Raw genomic sequence first — 20521 nt, forward strand, 5'->3', positions numbered from 1 at the left:
AAGTCTCAGTCCAGCCACAAGAGAGCGCAAGCATCGTGGCAGCGGTTTCTTCAAGTTAAGTGAGATTCAATTTGGAGGATTGTAGAGCATCGATGTGGAGTAGACCAATGGCAGTGGATGGCGGGGGGTGCACTTTATCGCCATTGGCTGAGAGTTTGGCTGTTTGGGGTGGGATGAGGGGGGCAGGTCCCGCCCCCTGTCCTGCAGGCGTCCGCCTCACTGCTGTCAGTCCTGCCTGGTTGTCTCACTGGTTCTCTCGTCATTGCAGTCGTGTGTCCTTCCTCGTGTGCTTCGTTGTTCGTCTGTGTGTCTGTGACCAGTGACTGTGTACACTAGCCTTGTGTATCCAATGTTTCACACTAGACATTATTACTGTCGTGATTAAATTAAGGATTCCACCGAGCACCTACAACACCCTTCCAGAAAATTCAGGAATAAATCACCACACAATCAGTGCTGCAGGTTCGTAAAAGGATTATCTACATTCCAAAACATTAGATTTTACGATCCCTGTTTAAACTTACTTGGACACCCAGTAAAGTCCCGCACACAAACATATTTTTGTTCGTACAATATTGTGCCGTCCTTATGAATTCTATCAGATTAAACGGAGCTTGACAAACATTATCTGTTTGAAATAATTTGTTTAATCTTATAGAATTTACAAGGTCCGCCAAATACCACACGAGCAAAAATTGATGTGTGTGTGTGTGTGGGGCTAAAGGGTTATGTTTCATTCAAATGTTATCTTGAATTGGATAGCTTCAAATTTTTGGAAGAGATTGTCCATCATGAAAAACATATTCAGGAGTCGGGCAAGTACAAATAATCACATGTAACTTCTCATTCAAAGTCTTTAAAGTTTTTGAAATTTACTAGTAGATCTTTGAAAGATCCTCTATAACTGGAAGAAGTTATTCGTGTGATTAATAATTGAGAACGAAGTTAATGCTCAAAGAGTAGGTCAATTTTACCAGTCAAAACTCCAGAAAACTGAATGGTTTGTAAACAAACAGAACAATATTGTTATAAGTTGATCGGTAGGATGCACATTAAAATCAATATGAGTTGGTTTTCAGGATGAACATTGGGCTTTATGTATTTTCAATCTTGAACTTTGATAGGGCGCCCTACTCCTGAAGGCGACAGAATATTTAATTTTTTTGAAATCAACCATTCCAGACATTTCCAAATGAAACTATGATGCCTGAAAAAAAACATTATCGTTATCAGGCCTTATATTGAAATGACTATTTGCTACCTAAACTGATAACCTTATTAACCTTATATTTCGTTCGATCAATGAAATTGGAAGTGAATATCCTGCTGACACTTATCTATGTATGAAAGTATTTTCAATTCGGAACTCTGTAGAAACGTGCCAATTGGATCTTTGGACCGTGATGTGTGTTATGATAGGTCCAATACTTTCTATGTAATACTACTTCAGGCTACTTCAATAATACTGTACGTGCCTACTAAATACCCATGAAGCAGTGTGCTTCTAATCAAGTTATTTATATAGCATAAGAAGGTCTTCCGTTATTGTCTATTAGATTTGACATCCCCTTTAAAAGTAAGATTGGAGCTCTACTTCCAAACTGTCTAATGTTCACTAATTGAGTATTTGATGTTTCAAACTGAACATTCTATACCTCAAACAGAATGAATGCAAAACTAGTAAAAAGGAAAAAATGTCAGGTATGTTGGGAGCGTTTCCCTCTTCCAGCCAATTCGATTTTAAGCCCTCCACAATCCATTTACAAGCAGAAGGCATGAGTCACGCGAACACCCAAGATTGGAAACTCGCTGAATAAAACATGAATCGTTCGGTTCATTGTTTGTTACCGCAGGCTCAAACTCTTGCTATCGTTTTGTCGAGACAAATGTGTGAATTTGGCTTTTAAATAATTAATGGAAGTACAGGTACCGTAAAGCTGAAATCAAAAAGTAAAATAAATCTTGCCTACAGTTTATACGCCATTGCAAATCACTTATACAAACCATCTCAATCTCTTGATAAAAATTACCATTTATTGAAGAATTATACACTTTCAGACAAGGACAGTAATCCATGATGGCAGCCCAAAAGTAAAGTACACGCTGTCAAATTTGATCTAGCAATTCAAAACAGTTTATTGGTCATTCGACAACCTGATTTAAAATCGTCTATATGAGTTGAATCTTTTAATATTGCTGATTTTGGATTTTCTACATGCTTATGTTATCAGATCGAACGAAATTCAAAGCAATAGGCCTACTTCAAATGCTTTAAATCTTCTAGTCACAATTTTTCCAGATTCCATTCCATTTCCGTATTCAAGATCTTGTTAAGCTAGTGCTAGTCAATGCGAAAATCGTATATTTTCTGGAGAAGAAGTTGTTTCTATTCAAGGAATCGATATTGTCAGTTTCTTCGAATAATTTGGCCTTCTGAGTTTCACAAGTTGTACTCTATCTCACATGGAAATTATTGTTTGAGAAAATCATTTGACAATACATTTTTCCAATCAAGAACCTTTTCACATTCCACTAGTTGAGTTGAGCTGGACTCATGTTAAGCTATACCATGTTTGTGGAAATTTTGCATGATGCAAGAAATATTGACATATGTAAGTACATTGTCATTATTTAAATTCCAACAACCCATTTTCACTCGTGATTCAATACTCTATTTAAAAATTTCAATGGAATTAACTTATCTGGTTTTTTACAGTGGATTATTCAATTTCAGGTGTTCGAGCCGTCAATTCAGACCTTATTATTCTGATAGTGGATGCAAAAGAATTTGGTCAACCAGAAGAGGACATCTCAGCTTTATCCTAAAATAACAAAAGTTCAATCTTTCCAAGTGAACAAATTGGAATAATCATATTGCAGTTCTGAAGTATAAGATTGCTTGGAGTAGAACATAAATGAGCTGGAGGGCTAAGGTTTGACTGATAGAAGGGTGAAAGCAAAAAAGGAGTCAGTGGCCGTCAGTTATTGTGTTTGTGATGGAACAGTCTGGTTATTGAGGTAACAAAAATATTGAAGACAAGAAATTGAGTTTGTCAGGGCAATCAGGGAAAGTGTTGTTCAATTTGTTGCAGTTTTGATTAAGGATATTGTGTTTAATAGAGGCTTAGTAATGCAGTTAGATTGATAATTCAGGATTGGAGGAGATTGATTGAGGACTGTTGTTGAGAATGGTTGTGACGTGAAGTCGACGCACGACTTCCAATGAGCATGACGTCATCGCTGAGCGGAGGAGCGGTGTCCTCCTCCGAGGAGGAGCAGGATCACGACCAGGAGGAGCAGGAGCAGGAGATCACGGTGGACTCATGCGAGGAGGAGGAGGAGGAGGTGAGCGAAAGTCACGTGGCCAGGCCGAGTCTGGCGTTTAGCATTTCGCGACTCCTCGGCGAGCAGATAGAGCCGGGTCGGAGGCAGCGCCAGGATGAGCAGGATGCCGCGTCGGCGGCCGCCTCCCTCTGCCCCCAGCTGCCCATGTTCGCCCCGGGCGGCGTCATCCGTGTGCCGGCCCAGCGACCACCGCCCCCCGGCTTCCCCTGGCTGGCCATGGATCCCGCCTCCCTCATGCACCGGTCTGCTGCCGCAGCCGCCTTCGCCTCCCATCTTGTCAAAGAACGTCTCTCGGGTAAGTCGTCTCTTATCTATAATATAATGAATAAAGGAAAGAATTATAATATAATAAAAATGAGAGAACTGGAGAATTGTCTTACGTACAGGATACGATATTCATGAATGACGCATCATCACGTCTGAACTACTCAACTGATTAACTTGAAATCTTGCATGCAATTTCTTAATTTATGGTTATAGGCCAATTTTCAATTCATCAAGATCTCAGTTTATCAAGTTTTTAATTAGACCTTTGTGGAGCACAGGTTACCTTCTAGCCCTTAATAAAATATCAAAGTGTATACAGACTTAAGCGCCACGAACACGCACATTCCACTGATAACCAGCTGATGCTAAGGCTATAGGTACAGAAAGAGTAAGATAGAGACATAGTACACATAATATCAGCTGATGGAAAATGGAATGGCCGTGTTCATTGGGCTGAAGTAAGTATGCACCTAAACACCAACGTTAGTAGACTAACTTTGCCTAAACACAGCATGATAACTACTATTAATTGTACTACTGTTCTACTACTCTCTCCTACCACTGTTTCCTAAAACTGCCTCCTACTAATATATTATATCAATGTGTCTTGTGGAGAGTGAAACCTCAACTTTATTTTAGACAATGTCATCTATCTGAATTCGGGATAGAAATAGTGGAGGCGAACGCTTACAGTACTACAGTCAGACGTATGCTGACAGGCAGAGGAAAATCCCTCCCCATTTGCAACTTGCACAGATGTCAGTCTATACGTCTGCAATCACCTGTCCTTTCTCTGTCAATGATTTCAAACATATGTACATGTAGGCATCTGATAGATGAAAAAAATCTGGTGTGGCGCACTCACACAACTTTCCTTGCCGTTATGAAAATTGATTACCTGACGCTAGTGTAAAGGCGCATCTCAAGTCTACTATTCAAAGATTTGAGCCAGCTGGTGACAGGACAATAACGCTGGAGACACACGAGGTCTGCTATCTCTTCATAGTGAATGATCTAATAGAATCAACAGTTGCCAACAGTTTGCAATTAAATGATCACATTTTCTCGAATTTCGAGCTTATTTTCAATTTTTGGTGAAAATGTTACTGGACATCGATTGTAGAGATTTTCATGTTCAATCTATTCTACCTGAATTTTTTTGTTTGAACTGTATCTGAAGCCTGATTATTGGGAATCTAAAATCAAACTTGGCATAGATGAGGCGAAGCTCCTGAAATTTTTACAGATATGAGACTTGTGGCAGTGGATAGAGCTTATCAATGACTATCTCAGGTATGAATTTGATCAGAATCGTTGGAGCCGTTTTTGAGAAAATCGCGAAAACCCCTGTTTTTTAAAACATTTTTGGCACTTTAGCCGCCACCTTGAATTGCATTTGATTGAAATTGTTCGTGTCGGATCCTTATATGGTAAGGACCTTAAGTTCCAAATTTCAAGTGATTCCGTTAATTGTGAGGTGAGATATCGTGTACACAGACCCACATACACTCATACACACACACACACACACACACACACACACACACACACTCACATACATAGCAATACCCAAAAACCACTTTTTTGGACTCAGGGGACCTTGAAACGTATAGAAATTTAGAAATTGGGGTGCCTTAATTCTTTTCGGAAAGCAATACTTTCCTTATCTATGGTAATAGGGCAAGAAAAGTAATAAATACTTCTTATTCGTGTAGTACTATAATTGCAAGAAAATCTAGTAGGATATAAAAAGATGAAATTCAAATGATAGATTCAACGTTGATCGATCCTCAATTTCTATTCAAACAGGCTTACTTGTGTTGACTTATTTGTAAAATCTTCCAAATAGATTTAATTATCAAGTTAGTAGATTTAATTAACGGAGGTACAACATAGAATTTCTCTGTTCAATTCTGATCTTGGAGCAACTACCAGCCGTAGTTATTTTTTTTCTATAATATGTTGCATATTATCTTCCACATCGTATAAATGTTGTATAGCTATCAGTGATTGACATACTCCAGCCATTTATCATGAAAGGAGCATTAATATTCTCGCATCAATATAGGTTACCTTCATATATCATTCTGGTTAGTGAAGAATTATTACAAAAGTTTAGCAAAATTTGGTATGACCCCCCCCCCCGCCGCAACTGAACATATATGGATGGTCTAGAAGGGGATTCCAAAATTTGTTGTATATTGTATTTCATATTCGTGTATTTTTTTTTTTGAAAATTAATTGAAAAAAGGTTGAATTCCTTGGATTCGCCATTCCATGTAATAAATCCACAAGACTTTACAGATCGATGATTGGATAGAATTTATCATACTTGAATATCGTGAGTGGTTGTTCTGCTTTGAATCGCTCATTATTACCAGCTTGTAATCAGACTTGCATTTTTACCAAATCATATAATGGGAAACGTCATTCAAAATATACGTTTTCAGTTACTCAGTTGACTGCAAAAATCAGGAGTTTCAAGCAGTTTCTTTCCAGTAATTACCATTCGAATTGATTCAGTAAATTGACTCTATTATTCAACAAAAACATGTAAGCCTTCCACTTTTAGCCAATCATCAAGGAGGCATAATTGATCTAGCAGAATATGATGATAGTTGAAAGAATAATTTGAAACATGTAATATGGAAATTATTCATGATTTTACCATAGATTACTAACTCTACAAATAACCGCAGTCCACTCCTTGAAATTCTAGATTATCACAGAACGTTTTCCTCTAATTTCGATCTGAAATACAGTTTGCCTTTTTCGCGGCAGATTTCGTAATCGAATGATAGCGCTGGCAGCCGGTAGGTCTAACTCAATTGGTCAGGCACAAATCGCAAAATTTAATTTCGTTTTTCAATTGGCGATGGAGCCGGCTGTGATACACTCGCACACAAAAAATGGGCCAAATCTTTGTCGGATCTCTGAAATGGATTTGCAAACGCAGTGGCGGGCGGCAACAGCATCAGCAGCAGTATTGTTCACGAACGACTTTTCAAAGCTATTACAAACTCCGATAGGATTCATTCGGCCATTTCGGCCTTGATAATTTCGATAAGGCACGCAAACGCGAAACAATTCGTCATTTCGTGCTTAGAATAGTCTTTGTTCAAACTAGACAATTGGATATTCCATCTTTGTATTGTTTCCGAACTGGAATAGAATGAAAATGCTCTTTCAAACTGATGAAGTTTGTTGTCAACTTTTTCATGTTTCGATGGAGAAATCATCTACCATGGATGGTCTCTGATTCCTGACGAACTATGCTTTAAACGAGCATTTCCATATTCCTGTCTCTGGTAAAAGGATTTACTGACAACTATTGATTCAAAATCACTGCATTGTTCCTGCTCCAATAGCAAGAGATAACATTTACTAGAAAAAAATTTCGAGAACTAATGTATTGAAAGTAGACATCGATATCCATGGCTATCATCGTTGTCAGTGACTATCTAATTCAATGCTTAAACATTCCTCTCAAACTGAAGTGGAACTTGGAACGGCACAGTCCTAATAGGAGAACTAACACTGGAATTTATAATCATGTTAACATAACAAATTATTTTTGATAATCAGGAGGCCTGATGAATAGCAATGATTTATATTTTAGTTCTATTTTGACATTTTATTCGTTATAAACTAGTTTTGTTAATGAACAGAAAATCTATTTTCCCCTGTATAGAAGTCAATTAATTAGAATTTCCCTCATTATCCGGTTGGTTCAGCATAAAATTTTCCGTAAAGTGTTTTAATTTAGTCCTGTTAAGAAGAAAAGTGTTTGTATTGGAGTTTTTAAATCTGGAAATGAAACGAGACCGAGGACTTGGTGGTTTTGACAGGAGTATTTACATAAAATTGAGTTTTTACGCTATATAGTAAGCTGTATGACGAGAATTAATCGACCAGGATAGAACATTGAATCGGTACTACCACAAAAAGGCTTTGTGCAGGCTATCAGTGACAGAGACTAATAATATAGAATTTGTGCAGTTATCGCAAACGCGGAGCGCAGCGCATTAGCACAAGCCGCTTGTGCGGAACAAGTTATAAATGTGACAGTAATTTATAGTACGTCGATGAATGACACGCATTTGTGTGATTGTGTTCGACACTGGTTTCGTTTTAAAAAGGCGTCGTTCTAATTGTCGTTTTATGGTAATAAAGACCTGGCCTGGCTTGAGTGAGATGGAGAGTCGCCGCCCTATCAGTAAGTGAGTGCATCCTACACAGGCAAGCGCTGCTAAGTTATAGCCGAGAGTCGCCAGATACGTCGGTTGTCTCTGATAAGAGTCTGTCGTTACTTCTTGGCACTTCTCCTATCATTGACTGTGCTATGCGAGTGTCTCTCTTTGCCTTACATTGGGCAGACTGGAAAACCAGATCAACCCAACAGCTCCATTCAATTTTTCGTTCGGAATCAGATCGTATGAATTTAGATGGAGTTTCGATGCAAAAGACAGAATGAGCTCTCAACGAAACCAAACGTATACCCAGATTGAGGAGAATCGTACTGTACTAGGTACCTTGAAATAAAACACATTTTCTAATGAGAATCGGAAATGTACTTAGATCATTATGATATTGTATCTTTCACAAGGAATATTGTTGAAATTTATTATTGTTGTTCAAGAAGCGTCTGTTGTTTCTGGTTTTCCTTGAACTGGTGATTAATTCTCTAACAGTACCTGATAATATTAAGTAATTGAGTTCTTCCTTAACAATTGAGGTGTTTTAAACATAAATGTCCCTTCAAGTCATCTTTCTAAGTTGAAGAAAGTTAACATGAAGTAATCACGTTGGAAATTCTAATCTTTGAAAATTTGGATCTCATAGATATTTCCCTGAAATTATAATGGGGATTTCACTGACCTCCAAATTTCTGTGTTTCTGTCAACGTGTACTGTAATATGTTCTACATAGAACCTAACTGGAATCTACGGATATCCCTGAAAAGGAAAATAAACTATGGAACTATTCAAATCAGGATACATTTTAAGAAGTTATTCATGGAGCACCCAAATATAATTTTCATCATCTACTCTCTTTTCAAGGGCTTCTCGTATATTTACATGAGCATGAAAATCATTTTAAATTAATTTGATGAAAGATTTTTATATCTCCCATGAACGACATTTCCATTAACTTATTCGTTTGGTCAAATTTGTTATAACATGAATCAGCCGAGTCCTTACTATCAATGAGAACTTGAATGAGAAATAGTTTGAGTTTTCGAAACAATGGAAGTACCTAATGATAAATTTCATGTTGGAAAAAAGTTGAATGGAAGCTTGTTGATTTTGAAGATATTTAGACATTTATTTTTTTAAACATTTCTGAATCTTGTTTTATCAGAAGCATGAGGAAAAACAAGTTAGCCTTATTCGATGAATCACATCAAATTGGAAAACATAGAATTCTGATAATCGGTGCATGTTCAGCCTCAGACTAGCCTTGGAAGACAGAATCGATTCTAGATAAATCGATTGTCAGTAGCAATTCTAAAAGGATTCCAACCAATCAGCTCAAGAATTTCTGAAATTCTAATTAGTTGTTTTTCTCAACATGCTCACTCTTAATCACTGCCCAAGTAAATGAGTATTAAATCTATTCAGCCAACAGTGATTTATCAATCAATTGACATTCTAATGGAACTTCTCTTGCAGATCTTTCATGAATAGCATTCCAATTGTTCTATAATTACGTTCTCTTTGCTTTTCTTGTTGTATAAGATTTTTTTGAATTCTCCCTTTGATAACTTAATCGAACCCTCCTTTTTCAAATTACGAGCTTAAAAATATTATGATTATTTCATCCAGTTCTCTTAACTTTCTGAGCGCTAAATATTGTTTCCCAATGGATTTCGTTCTAACTAGACAAAACAAGTATATGAGGCCATGCAATGAAGATATTGATTCACAACACATTGGAGAAAATCTTATTTTTACAGATTACACCAATGTTCCTAGAATACATGGTATTCTAGATACCTTGGATTACACTGAACACATGGAATACACGTAGCACAACCTAGTTACCTAATCTCTCACTTCTTAATATCCCCTCTCTGCCACCCCTAAGTAGGAAATTGCAAGGTTTTTGTAAATCGGATGTATCTTAGCTCTCAATAAAGACATTGAACTAAACTTGGCCTCATCCTTTTTATGATGCAAACACCTACAATTATTGTTATTGGCGCAATACTATACGCTTGAACAATACCAGAGCTTAAAATATAGTTTATTATAAATTACAATACTCATACGAGTAATAGCATTGCTCACACGAATTATTTATGTATTGTTTTTCTTTAGAAGAATCTCAATTTTTCAATTGAATCCAATCACATGATTGATTGGAGGAAGTGTGGCCTTAGTGAATAGTCGCGTACCTTGTGGATGACATTCGTCATGTTGTGGGTTTTAGAGGCAGTGACAATGAACCTTGCGCTGGAGCGGAAAACGCTGCGGTTTGACTCGATTCCACGCCAATTGGTCTTTCAAAGTGTTCATCAACACTGGCGGTGACTCAACACAGTAGTTTATCGACTGTACTCACAAAAGGCCACAATTGAAAAGCAATCAGTTTATAGAGACAATCGATGCTTCAACAGCTGTGGAGTTGAGGAATTGTAAAACCAGGTGGAACTAAACTCAAGAATGTAGATATGAGAAAATGTTCTTCTTCTAGCTATTTTGCATTAAATTAATTTATGATTATTTGAACTCATTATAGTCATGAACGGATAATGCATATTTCCATTTGTCTAAAAGAATAATTATATTGAGGTAAGATAACTTCCATGAAACAACTGAGAAACGGATTGCAGTTCATGTATGGCTTGTACGAGTATGTAACACTATGAATTGAAGATTCGATTTTTTCATCTCCATTTCCAACTCAAATATTAATTCAGTTCTCTTAGTCTCTGAAACCATGTATGACTAACACGATGAAATAAAGATTTGATTATTTCATCTCCATATCGAATTATTTCAAATAACAGAGGACAGACTTCCATGAAAATGGATGTAGGAGAATTCACAGACTTCCTTTTTTCAATTCTTATATTTTTTCTCTATCTCCACATCCAATTGTTATTATTATTTTATTGAATAATGTAGAACAGGATTCAAGTGAACGAACGAATACAGAAAAAAACAGTCTTTCTTTCTGACAGTCAAACTCGCAACTTTGAGTTTGGCTGTTATTAAATACAGAAGATTTGACTCATCACCATTGACTGAATACTATTTATGGTCTCCATTGATAATTCATTTTCGAGTACTTATTATTGATATGATAAGAAATACGTAGGGTGCTGCATTTCATTACATAATATATTGATAAATGAAAAATATTTATTTCCAAAACACTTGATTGATTGTAGATTATTTGAGAAATATTCTGCAAGATATACCGATCAATCTTGAACTATCCTGTGTTACTTGATCACCTATTACTGTACTAGATATTCCTGACTGATATTTACACCACTAATGAAACTTCTCTGGGAGCAATGGACAAGATTTTGCAAGAGATGAGTCTTCTCATCATAACTGTTCTCAGTCTAGCAATGCAATGGTGGGCGACACATTGAATTTGAGAGGTTTTCAGGGAATTTCTCTGGTTGAGGGGGAAAGTGAGACGATTGAGTGAGTGAGTGAGTGAGTGAGTGGATGTCGGCTGATTGAGGCGAATGGTGCTCTTGATTGGGTCGGCTGCTGTGAGATGGACGACCATCCTCGTGTTGACGTGTCGGTCTTATTGCGCTCCGAGCGATCAACCCCTCTTCAACCCCCCCCTCCCACGACCAACCCTCTCAAATACCCCCCTGTCCTCAAGCGACCAACATCAAACGACCTTCCTCCTCTTCTTTTTCTCTTTCCTCCTCACAATCTTCGTTATCAATTCAGCATCGCCCTTCGACAGAAAATTTCCGACGTGATAAAAGACGGAGATAAACGCGGCCGTTTACTTGAATACTGGCTTACCTCGAGCGTAGCCACTATGTGTGCCGGTGTATTGGTGAATGTGCAATACAGACCCTTCCACATTGCCATTCTAAAGAATAGATTCAGTTTGACAGCAGGCGTATCTTTGTTTCAATCAGGAGAATCCGAGAAGTAAAAAGAATCTCCATTGCAAGAGGTAGAATACCATACTATATTCTGTAGAGTTTTTTAGATAACAGCTAATTCAATGATTAGATAGAACAAATTCGAAGGAATCCTACTATAATATACTCCTATTTTAAATTTCCTCTTAGATTATTAATGATGAAAGTTAATGAGAGATGCGTTTTTGTTTTTGACGCTTCCCAGGAATAAAGAAGCTCTCTTAAATCGATAGATGAATGATTTCAAAAATGTGGGACTAATAAAAATACATTTGTTTTTGAGAAAAGTTCAAATATTAAAGATCTTTCAAACGTGACTAGTGAATAATTTTTCTAAATGGTGGAAATCAAACATTCTAATTAATCCCAGAGACTTCAAAATGAGAACTCTTTTAAACAAAGTACAGTATATCGTTGACTTAGCTCACGTCAATGCATTCATTTCTGCAACAAATCGATCGGTTGGGGCGGGGCGGGTCCCTTGGCTCAGTGACCGCCGCCGGTCGGCCAGGGCTGCCTAGCGAGAGGCAGACAGCGAACTGACAAAAGTCACAAGGAATCCGATTGTCGGTGCTTGTTCAGGCGTTGTGCTCCAAATGTTTCTTTTCAATTAAAAATTTAGGGATGTTCCTGTAGAGGGAGGGCGGCGAAGGAGGGTGGGAGATCGCTGAGAGAGAAGAACGAAAACGGAAGATGGTGAATATTTGATTCAGGGTCAGACTCCAATCGAAGGGGAAACAGGCGGTCCCAGGGGCCGCCCCGATTCGCCAAGCCCCTCAGGACTCCGGCAAGGGGTAACAAAAAGTTTCTGCAATTTTAATGCCTTTGACAGTAATAGGTGTGGTAGCCGCCTTTATACCTAACGCTTGACCAATATTGTTTATTGTCGATCCTCCAACTCCGCTTTTCTTCTTCCACCCTTTTCGCCTCTTACACTCAAACACAAGCATCTGGTTTATTCAGCTTCCCAATAACTGCTCTGCCGGACACCCTTCGTCTCATCTCGACTGCGCTTTTCTCCAGGCAAAGCTCAGCGGTAAAGTAGACTGCGATAATAGACGATGCCCTAGCACTCTCCCCCCTCCACCCACTCCTTCAAGTTTCCGGATCAAATGGCGTCGAACAGTTTCATCGAACGAGACGAGGAGTAAACAGACTTGATTGACATCAGTGTTCTCCCAGACAACATGTTTGGTAGCGAGGGGAATCCAGTGAGCTCATCGATTGGAAAAAGATATCGAATCTCACAAATTGATGTTGTTTGTCCCCTGATGGGAATCTGTATTTTCGGAATCAAGTCTTTACTTCATCCATCTCGCTTCTTCTCATGTGAAATGAGTTACGACTATTACTGATTCACTAGCACAAACATTTGTAGCACAAAATTAGTTTGAAAACATAAAAAAATCAATCATCCTCAAAAAATCATACTGATTTCTCTTTCAATATTCCTGAAAAAGGAACAAAAATATTCTTGACTTCAAAATGTTATTTCTTCAAATTTTTTGATCTTTGTCGGTTTCAGATAACAGGGACCTATTTTAATCAATTCAATGCATGATCGATCATATACATAGATAACATTTATATCTAATAACAATCTAGACATTCCAAGATTGAATCTCTTGTATGAAATGATTCCATCACTATGAAATTATCAAAAATATCTTCTATTTACAAAAACAAATCATTATTACTAGAAGACTTTTTTACTGCCACGTGAAAATGAGATTGAGCAATAAGTTGTCAAAAACAAATGGCCCAAGGTTCAATAAATGAGAAAATATTCCCCTAGAGTAGGTATAACAGCAGCTTAAAATCTTGCATTAGCTGAGAAAGGAAACGGTTGGTATAGGTCTATTGTGAAGGGTGACAAAGCAAACGCTAAGGTCAGCATTACCCATGTTATTCGCAGAATAGGCGTCGACTTATCAGTTGAGGGGCGATAAAAATGTAAAATTTGAATCGGTAACATGCGGGCAGGGTGCCCAACCGACCGGAAAATTAAAGACACTCAAGTTGACTCGCCTAGTTGGCAACACTGCTATGACATCCGTCCACCTGCACACTTTTCGACTACATAATTAAGCTCTTCTACATCGTACATGTCATTCTCTGACTCACAAAATGATGTGTAATGAGCTCGGACTATTAGCTCAATCCAAACAGTACTACACTTACAAGATGCTATCACTAACAATTTGTTCATTTCTAATGGAAGAAGTTGAACATCCGGGTATGGACCTCCCAATAGCAAAATTGACTTTGTTTTTCAATTTGGTTTAATATTCAACTCAGGTAGTTACGTATATTATCGCTGTTAATAGGCTAGGCTACTTCACCACCAGACAGACAAAAAATGAATCTCGCAGAGGCCTTTGCTATATTATTTAATCTTGAAGGATTTCCTCAAAGTTTGATTCTGGTTTATCAAAACAAAAAATTTGGAGAAGGCTCCTTTTCTCCTTATCGCATCTATTGGATTTGGATTGTGCTCAGAGTGCTCAAAGAAGAAGTTCAGTACAGGTTGAAAGATAAAATTTAATAGTGTTACTTGTCATCAAAATCATGAATTCCCTCGATTTTACTAATGCAATGACCAAATCCGGCATACTACAGCAACATGAAGCTTCTCAATCATTTTCGTTGGGATATTCATATAAAAAAAATTTGTAATAGACTCAAACAGGTATTGGTCAAAATGTATTATATTAAAGATTTAATACTTAATAAAGTGAAGAGGATGATGTATATAGCCTTGGGAGAATCTGTTATGAGATATGGATTGCAAGGGTGGGGATTTGCTAGCAATGTTTATCTTAGGAGAATATCTTCGGTACATAGGAAGATTTTACGTTTGGTCAGCAATTCTCGGGGAGATATTTCATATGAGAATCTTTTGAATAGATGCAAGGTTTTGAATATAAAAGGTATATTTCTGTTTACTTTGATTTTAGAAAATTACTTTTGCAAAAAATATTTAGTTATGAAAGTTAATCGATATGATTTAAGGAATGAGAGGTATGTTGTACCATTTACTTCGAATAATTTAGCCAGAAACACCTCAATCTACATTGTACCAAGAACTTTCAATGATTTACCCGATAATTGTGCTGAGTTTGTTAATATGCGCCTGTTGAAAAGAAATTTAAAGATTTGGTTGAATAATTACACTTTAGATGTAACATAATGTAACTCATTATTAATGTATTGTATTGTTGTAATTCATTCTGTTCTATTTTTTGTATGTAAGTTCAGGTTGACTATATAATATATACTCTTTAGATTTTTGAGAGCTGAGCCAACAATTAATTAATTAATATCATGATAATTTTAACTGTTAAGTGAATTCTGTAAGTAAATTTGACAGTGTAATAAACTGATAAGTGAATTTAACTGTTGAGTAAAAATAAAGTTCACTGATATATATATAATTATATTTGAATTTACATGTTTTGTATAATAGTACCTTGTCAAGCAGCCTCTTTGAGGTTCGCTTGAGGTAGCTTATTTATTCAAAAAAAAGTTTTTTCTATTCTATTCTATTGTATTCTATTCTATTCTATTCTATTCTATTCTATTCTAAAGAACAGGCTCATCAGTAGAAGCAGCAAGCTTAAGATTTATGAAACCCTTATAAGACCTGTAGTTACCTATGGCTCTGAATGATGGACTTTGACTAAGGAAAACCAACATAATTTAAGTGAACGAAAGGTGCTTAGAAAAGTGTACGGTCCTGTTAAAGAAGGAGAAGAGTGGAGAAGGAGTACCAATGCTGAACTAGAACTATTAATAAAAGGCCGTAGTATATTACGCTTCATAAAGGCACAGAGACTAAGGTGGCTCGGACATATTTATAGGATGGATGAAACCAGAATGCCAAAAATAGTGCTTAAAGAGAAGCTTCACTCAAGAAGAAAATAAGGCAGACGAAGAATACGATGGGAAGATGAGATAAGGGATGATTTGATAAGGATGGGTTATAGAGGATGGAGAGGATTTATAATGGTTAGAAACGTTTGGAGGAATGTTGTGGAGGAGGCCAAAGCCCACAATGGGCTGTAGAGCTATAGAAAAAAATGACCAAATCCGAAAATCATGAAAAAACTAAATTTATCGCAAGAAAAATCTAGAGCGTTGATCAGTCAAGTTTCATATTGCACTGAGAATCTAGAATTTTTGGGAACTTAATTATATTGAACTTCGAAGAGAACAGATGGGGAAACCACATTTGTCAATGTTAGCTTACTCTTGAGTGCTCATATATGTGTAAATTATACAATGGTATTCGACAATGAAAATGTTAATCGGAAAAGATTATGTTGATTGCAGGGTGTGCTGTTTATTGGTATGTTCTCAGATCTCAGTGATTATATTAGTTGGAACTGAACACGTACTAAACGTTTTCTTTCTTATACTAACATAGCCGGTTCTAAAGCTGTGCAATTACATGACAGAGTTTTTTTCTAACTGCTGTTGAAAAGTACATTATCGATGCGGGCTAGGGACCCAGTTCATTGCTATGCAAGCCGTAGTCTGGCGGATCCATGAAGACAAAGGCCGCTCAGCTCTCAGCTTGGAGCGCAAATTGGAGGCTTGTAGCTGAGTCCGGGCGCGGTCTTCTCCAACTATTAATTTCTTCCTTTCGAGTTGCCGCCATCAGAGCACAGATCAACTGTTTAGCAAACTCATCGCTTTTCAAACTAACGCTTGCCAATTCCTCAAGAATCCATATTTGCATTATTATTCCACCCATTTCAAATTGTTCAGTTATGATTTGATAAATTATTTATTGTTACTCTGCTTTTCGGTGTTACACTGTTCAACGAAACTCTTTTCAAATAAACGCTTGCCATCTCCTCAATATTCCATATTTGCATTATTATTCCATCTATTTGAAATTGCTCGGTTAAGATTTGATAAATTATTTATTGTTACACTCCTTTTCGGGTTTAGCGGTTGAATGTTTCATATAATCTATAATTTTGATCTTTATTTCCTATGAGCTCTATGATATTGCAACTGTTTTATCAGGGCATGATAATATGAATGTAGTGGAGACAAATCAAATAATAATACTTTGTAAGGCAAAAATTTTCGTTATCAGAAAATCTATTACTGCCTTCCATAAGCAGAATTGAACCAAGATCAGTCAGGGTCTACTGTATCAATGATTCATGCAATGATCATTGTATATAATCAAACTAAAAATAATTTTAAAAGTTTCAAGCCTACTATTTTCATTTTATAATTATACTATTAACAGTATACTCTTCATTTCACTATTCACGTATTCGGGAACAAGCAAGTTTCTTTGAAAAAATCATTTTAAAGTATCATTATTATACCTAGTTCAAGTAGACTACCGAAATACAGATTTGAAACACTTTAAAAGCGTGTCAATAGGATTTCAATAGAACTACATGTTACTCAAATCTTGGTTGAAGAAGGTGGAGAGTGAGATGAATCACAACACAATTTTAAATAAGATAAATGTAAAACAGAGTCGGTTATCTATGGACATTGTGATCGAGTGTTGATCTTCATGGAAACGTGTGGTTTGGTGCCGCATCCTTTGTAAATCTTTGGGTAACGAGACTCAAGGCTGAAGCTGTAAAGTCAAGCGAACAACAGAGACAGAAATAATAACAGAGACAAGGATGGAAACAAGCAGAGACAGATGCAACTCTAATGACAGTGTCGGGCTCTGTATTTGTGCGAAATGTTTCCGAGAATCGAGCCGCCCGTCTCAGGACGGCAGTCATCCTAATCACACGTCAGACGACCGTTCTCCTCAATTCTGTCTCTCCTTATCTCATTTCTCTATTCCTCTTCCTCCTTCTCCTCTTCTCGCTCCTTCTCCTGCTCCTCGTTCTGATCTTCATCCTTCCTCTTCATCATCCGTCCTCCTTCCTCCATGCAACGCGAAATCTGTCTGTGACATTGACCTCACAACTCAAAACTTAGAATAACATCGGACTATTTTGACTGAAATATATCAACGAACGCTTCTATCATCATTTGAAGCTTTGATTGAGTCTAATTTGTGAATCTTTGAAAATAGGTGGAAATATGGAAATGGGCATATCGATTGCTCTCAGGACTCCCGTTGCGAGTGTTGGCCACTGCCAGTTCCACTAACTGACAATTTCTCTCTTCAATAACACTCCCCAGTTGTTTATAACCTACATTTCCACAATCCCTCTCTTCACCCACTCAAAGTATCACACTCGAATTTCAGGAATATTTGGCATTTGATTCTTTAAATAGTATTAAATTAGTACGGTTCGCTGAGGAAACTCAGTGACAAAAAAAAAATCATTTTCAAGTTCTAGGATTCAGACTTCAGAATTATTAGATTCACATGATTTTACACCAGTGATGATATGTAATGGAGCCTAAAAATGTAAATGCTATGAACTGGTCTAAAGAGAAAAATATAATTCTTCTGTGAAATCTTGATTGGAGTGGATTTGATTCTCTATTTCTTCTTGGCTTCAAATTGTTTGCAATTTGTGAGCTACAGTATTTACTGTAAGTGAAATACACTTTACTGTGATTTCTTCTTATTAACCATCTCAAAAATATCTTCCAGAATTAGTATAGTAATTGACTGTTGGCTGTTTGTTGTGGAGCCTACTCTCCAACAATATTACTCCCCGGTGTCGTTCCTATTGTAAAGTAATAGTAAAATATTCTATTCATTTCTCTTATTGAAATTGACACTTAACAATCAATTACGTACCGAACAGATATAGCTGCACTTTTTACCGCGCAGTAATCCATTTCCTACATTATCATTACCACATTCCAACAATATTTTACTGAAATTCTATGTATTCCCCATTTCAAAGCACTCTTTGCAAGATAAGTCATTCGTCGACTTTTGGGCCTGAGCTTTCTGGAAGATTGGCTAATAAACTTGGGAAAATCCATACTGCATATTTATGTACACGTATACATGAACGATCTATCGAAATACAATTTTCGTTTACAAGCGTCGGTGCTGGAATTATGCCGCAAATTTATTACCCTTTTAGAAAGCGTTTTTATTATCATAACCAGCGTTGATGGAGAGTGGTATGCCCCGCAGCCATACCGTCGCGTTCACTTTATGCTTACTTTTTACTATCAATGTATATATTTTCCGTTATATAGACTATTACTTTGTATCTTTTATATTCAAGTACTCGAACGAGACCCGACACTGTTTAGTGGACCAATTAGGCTATATCCTTCAGGCTCTGATACCTTTTACCTTTACAGTCCTCATCAAAAATATGACAGTCAACTGAACGCAGTGAGCCAACAACTTACTCCGATTAGCTCTTGGTTTATTATTTTACTCGTAATATCTTGGCGAATTTCATTTTCAATCCATCTAATAGTGAGGATGATAATCTTTACTATAATAAAGGAAAGAATTGGCTTATACGCGTACCGGATAGGAAAATTATATTTGACGCAACATTACGTCTGAACTACTGGACTGATCAACTTCAAACTCTGCATATAGATTCTTAATTAACAGAGGATGGTTATAGGCCTATTTTCAATTCTTCAAGTTTCCATTACGTCAAGCTTTCAAATTTTAAAAAAGACCCTTCGGAGCACGGATTTCCTGCTAGTATTTAATAAAACATTCAAGTAAGCTTTAATATTGGGATGAATGTAGGCTACTCATGTCTAGTCCAATCCTTCTTTTCTGATAATGACATTGATAATGTTGGAGTAGACCTATCCATCCCTTGTCTTCCGCATGATTTGTAGGATTAGACTGATTCACAGTACCAGAAAAAATTTTAGTGCAGATTATAAGATAGAATCAGATAGTTGTCACTTAATACATGTTGTTGTTTCAAATTAGTGAGGTATTTAATGATCCAAATGCTTCATAATCATGATAGTCCATATAGAGGGAAATGTTTGGAATACAATGGTCTTCATAGACCAATAGGGAAGAGGAGCATTGGTAGACCGAGGAAAAGGTGGATACTCAGTGAGCTAATTGAAACCTAATCCATGACGACCATGACGATGTTTGGAATATAGCCTACTTCTTGACTCCGCATCTCTGTTTAGATAAATAAGGAGGTAAACAAATCATATCCATAGTCTAAAATCTCACCTCCTGGACTAAGCTGCTCAACATGGAATGTCGAATGCTTCTCTTCTCACCCAAGGAAAACCAAATTTCAAAATCCAGCTTGTTATCATAAGAGTCAGTAGATTCAGAATCCAATGCAATTTGTTTGGATGGGAGATTTCCAATGTTTATAACATTTTTCTGGGGTTGCTTGGATTGTTATTACATGCAAGTGAATACATCGATCGAATTGCTTTTCTTTCAAAAACAATAACTATATATATCTCAAATGAAATGAAATTTCAACTGACATTTTGTCACGTTATTCTTTATATAAAATAACGATTAGCCTCCTGCTTGGCATCAGTCGGTAAAGCATGAGATTTAATATAATTAGGGCGTGTTTTTTCTAATAGTATTCAGTCTTAAAAAATCTTGATAGGCCTAGATATGGGCTTCTCCAATAACTCTTGTAATTCAATAATAATAAATATATATATATATAAATGATACTTATACTAGAGAGATGAGGAATATAAAATAAATTGCACACCATGAAAATTTTACACATATATTGTACAAATAATGCAAAGATCAGTCGAGGCAAAAAATATATATAGAGCGATAAAAAATATAATATAAAAATAGAACAATATTTGAAATCAATAAAAATATCACAGGCTAACTTTATATTCTAG

At 36.7% G+C, this 20521-nt stretch overlaps 1 protein-coding gene across 1 annotated transcript in view; it reads left to right on the forward strand.

Annotated features, from left to right (window-relative positions):
* The first annotated feature begins 201 nt into the window (after positions 1 to 201).
* Positions 202 to 20521, forward strand: part of LOC111044712 (T-cell leukemia homeobox protein 3-like) — a 72429-nt gene continuing 52109 nt past the window's right edge. Inside the window, exons 1-2 of the mRNA XM_022329924.2 lie at positions 202 to 462; positions 2735 to 3640. Of these exons, the coding sequence (XP_022185616.1) occupies positions 3223 to 3640 (418 nt within the window). The 5' untranslated portion in view covers positions 202 to 462; positions 2735 to 3222. The remainder of the gene's footprint in view (positions 463 to 2734; positions 3641 to 20521) is intronic.

Source organism: Nilaparvata lugens, chromosome 1, assembly GCF_014356525.2.
Source record: "Nilaparvata lugens isolate BPH chromosome 1, ASM1435652v1, whole genome shotgun sequence".
Taxonomy (NCBI): Eukaryota; Metazoa; Arthropoda; class Insecta; order Hemiptera; family Delphacidae; genus Nilaparvata; species Nilaparvata lugens.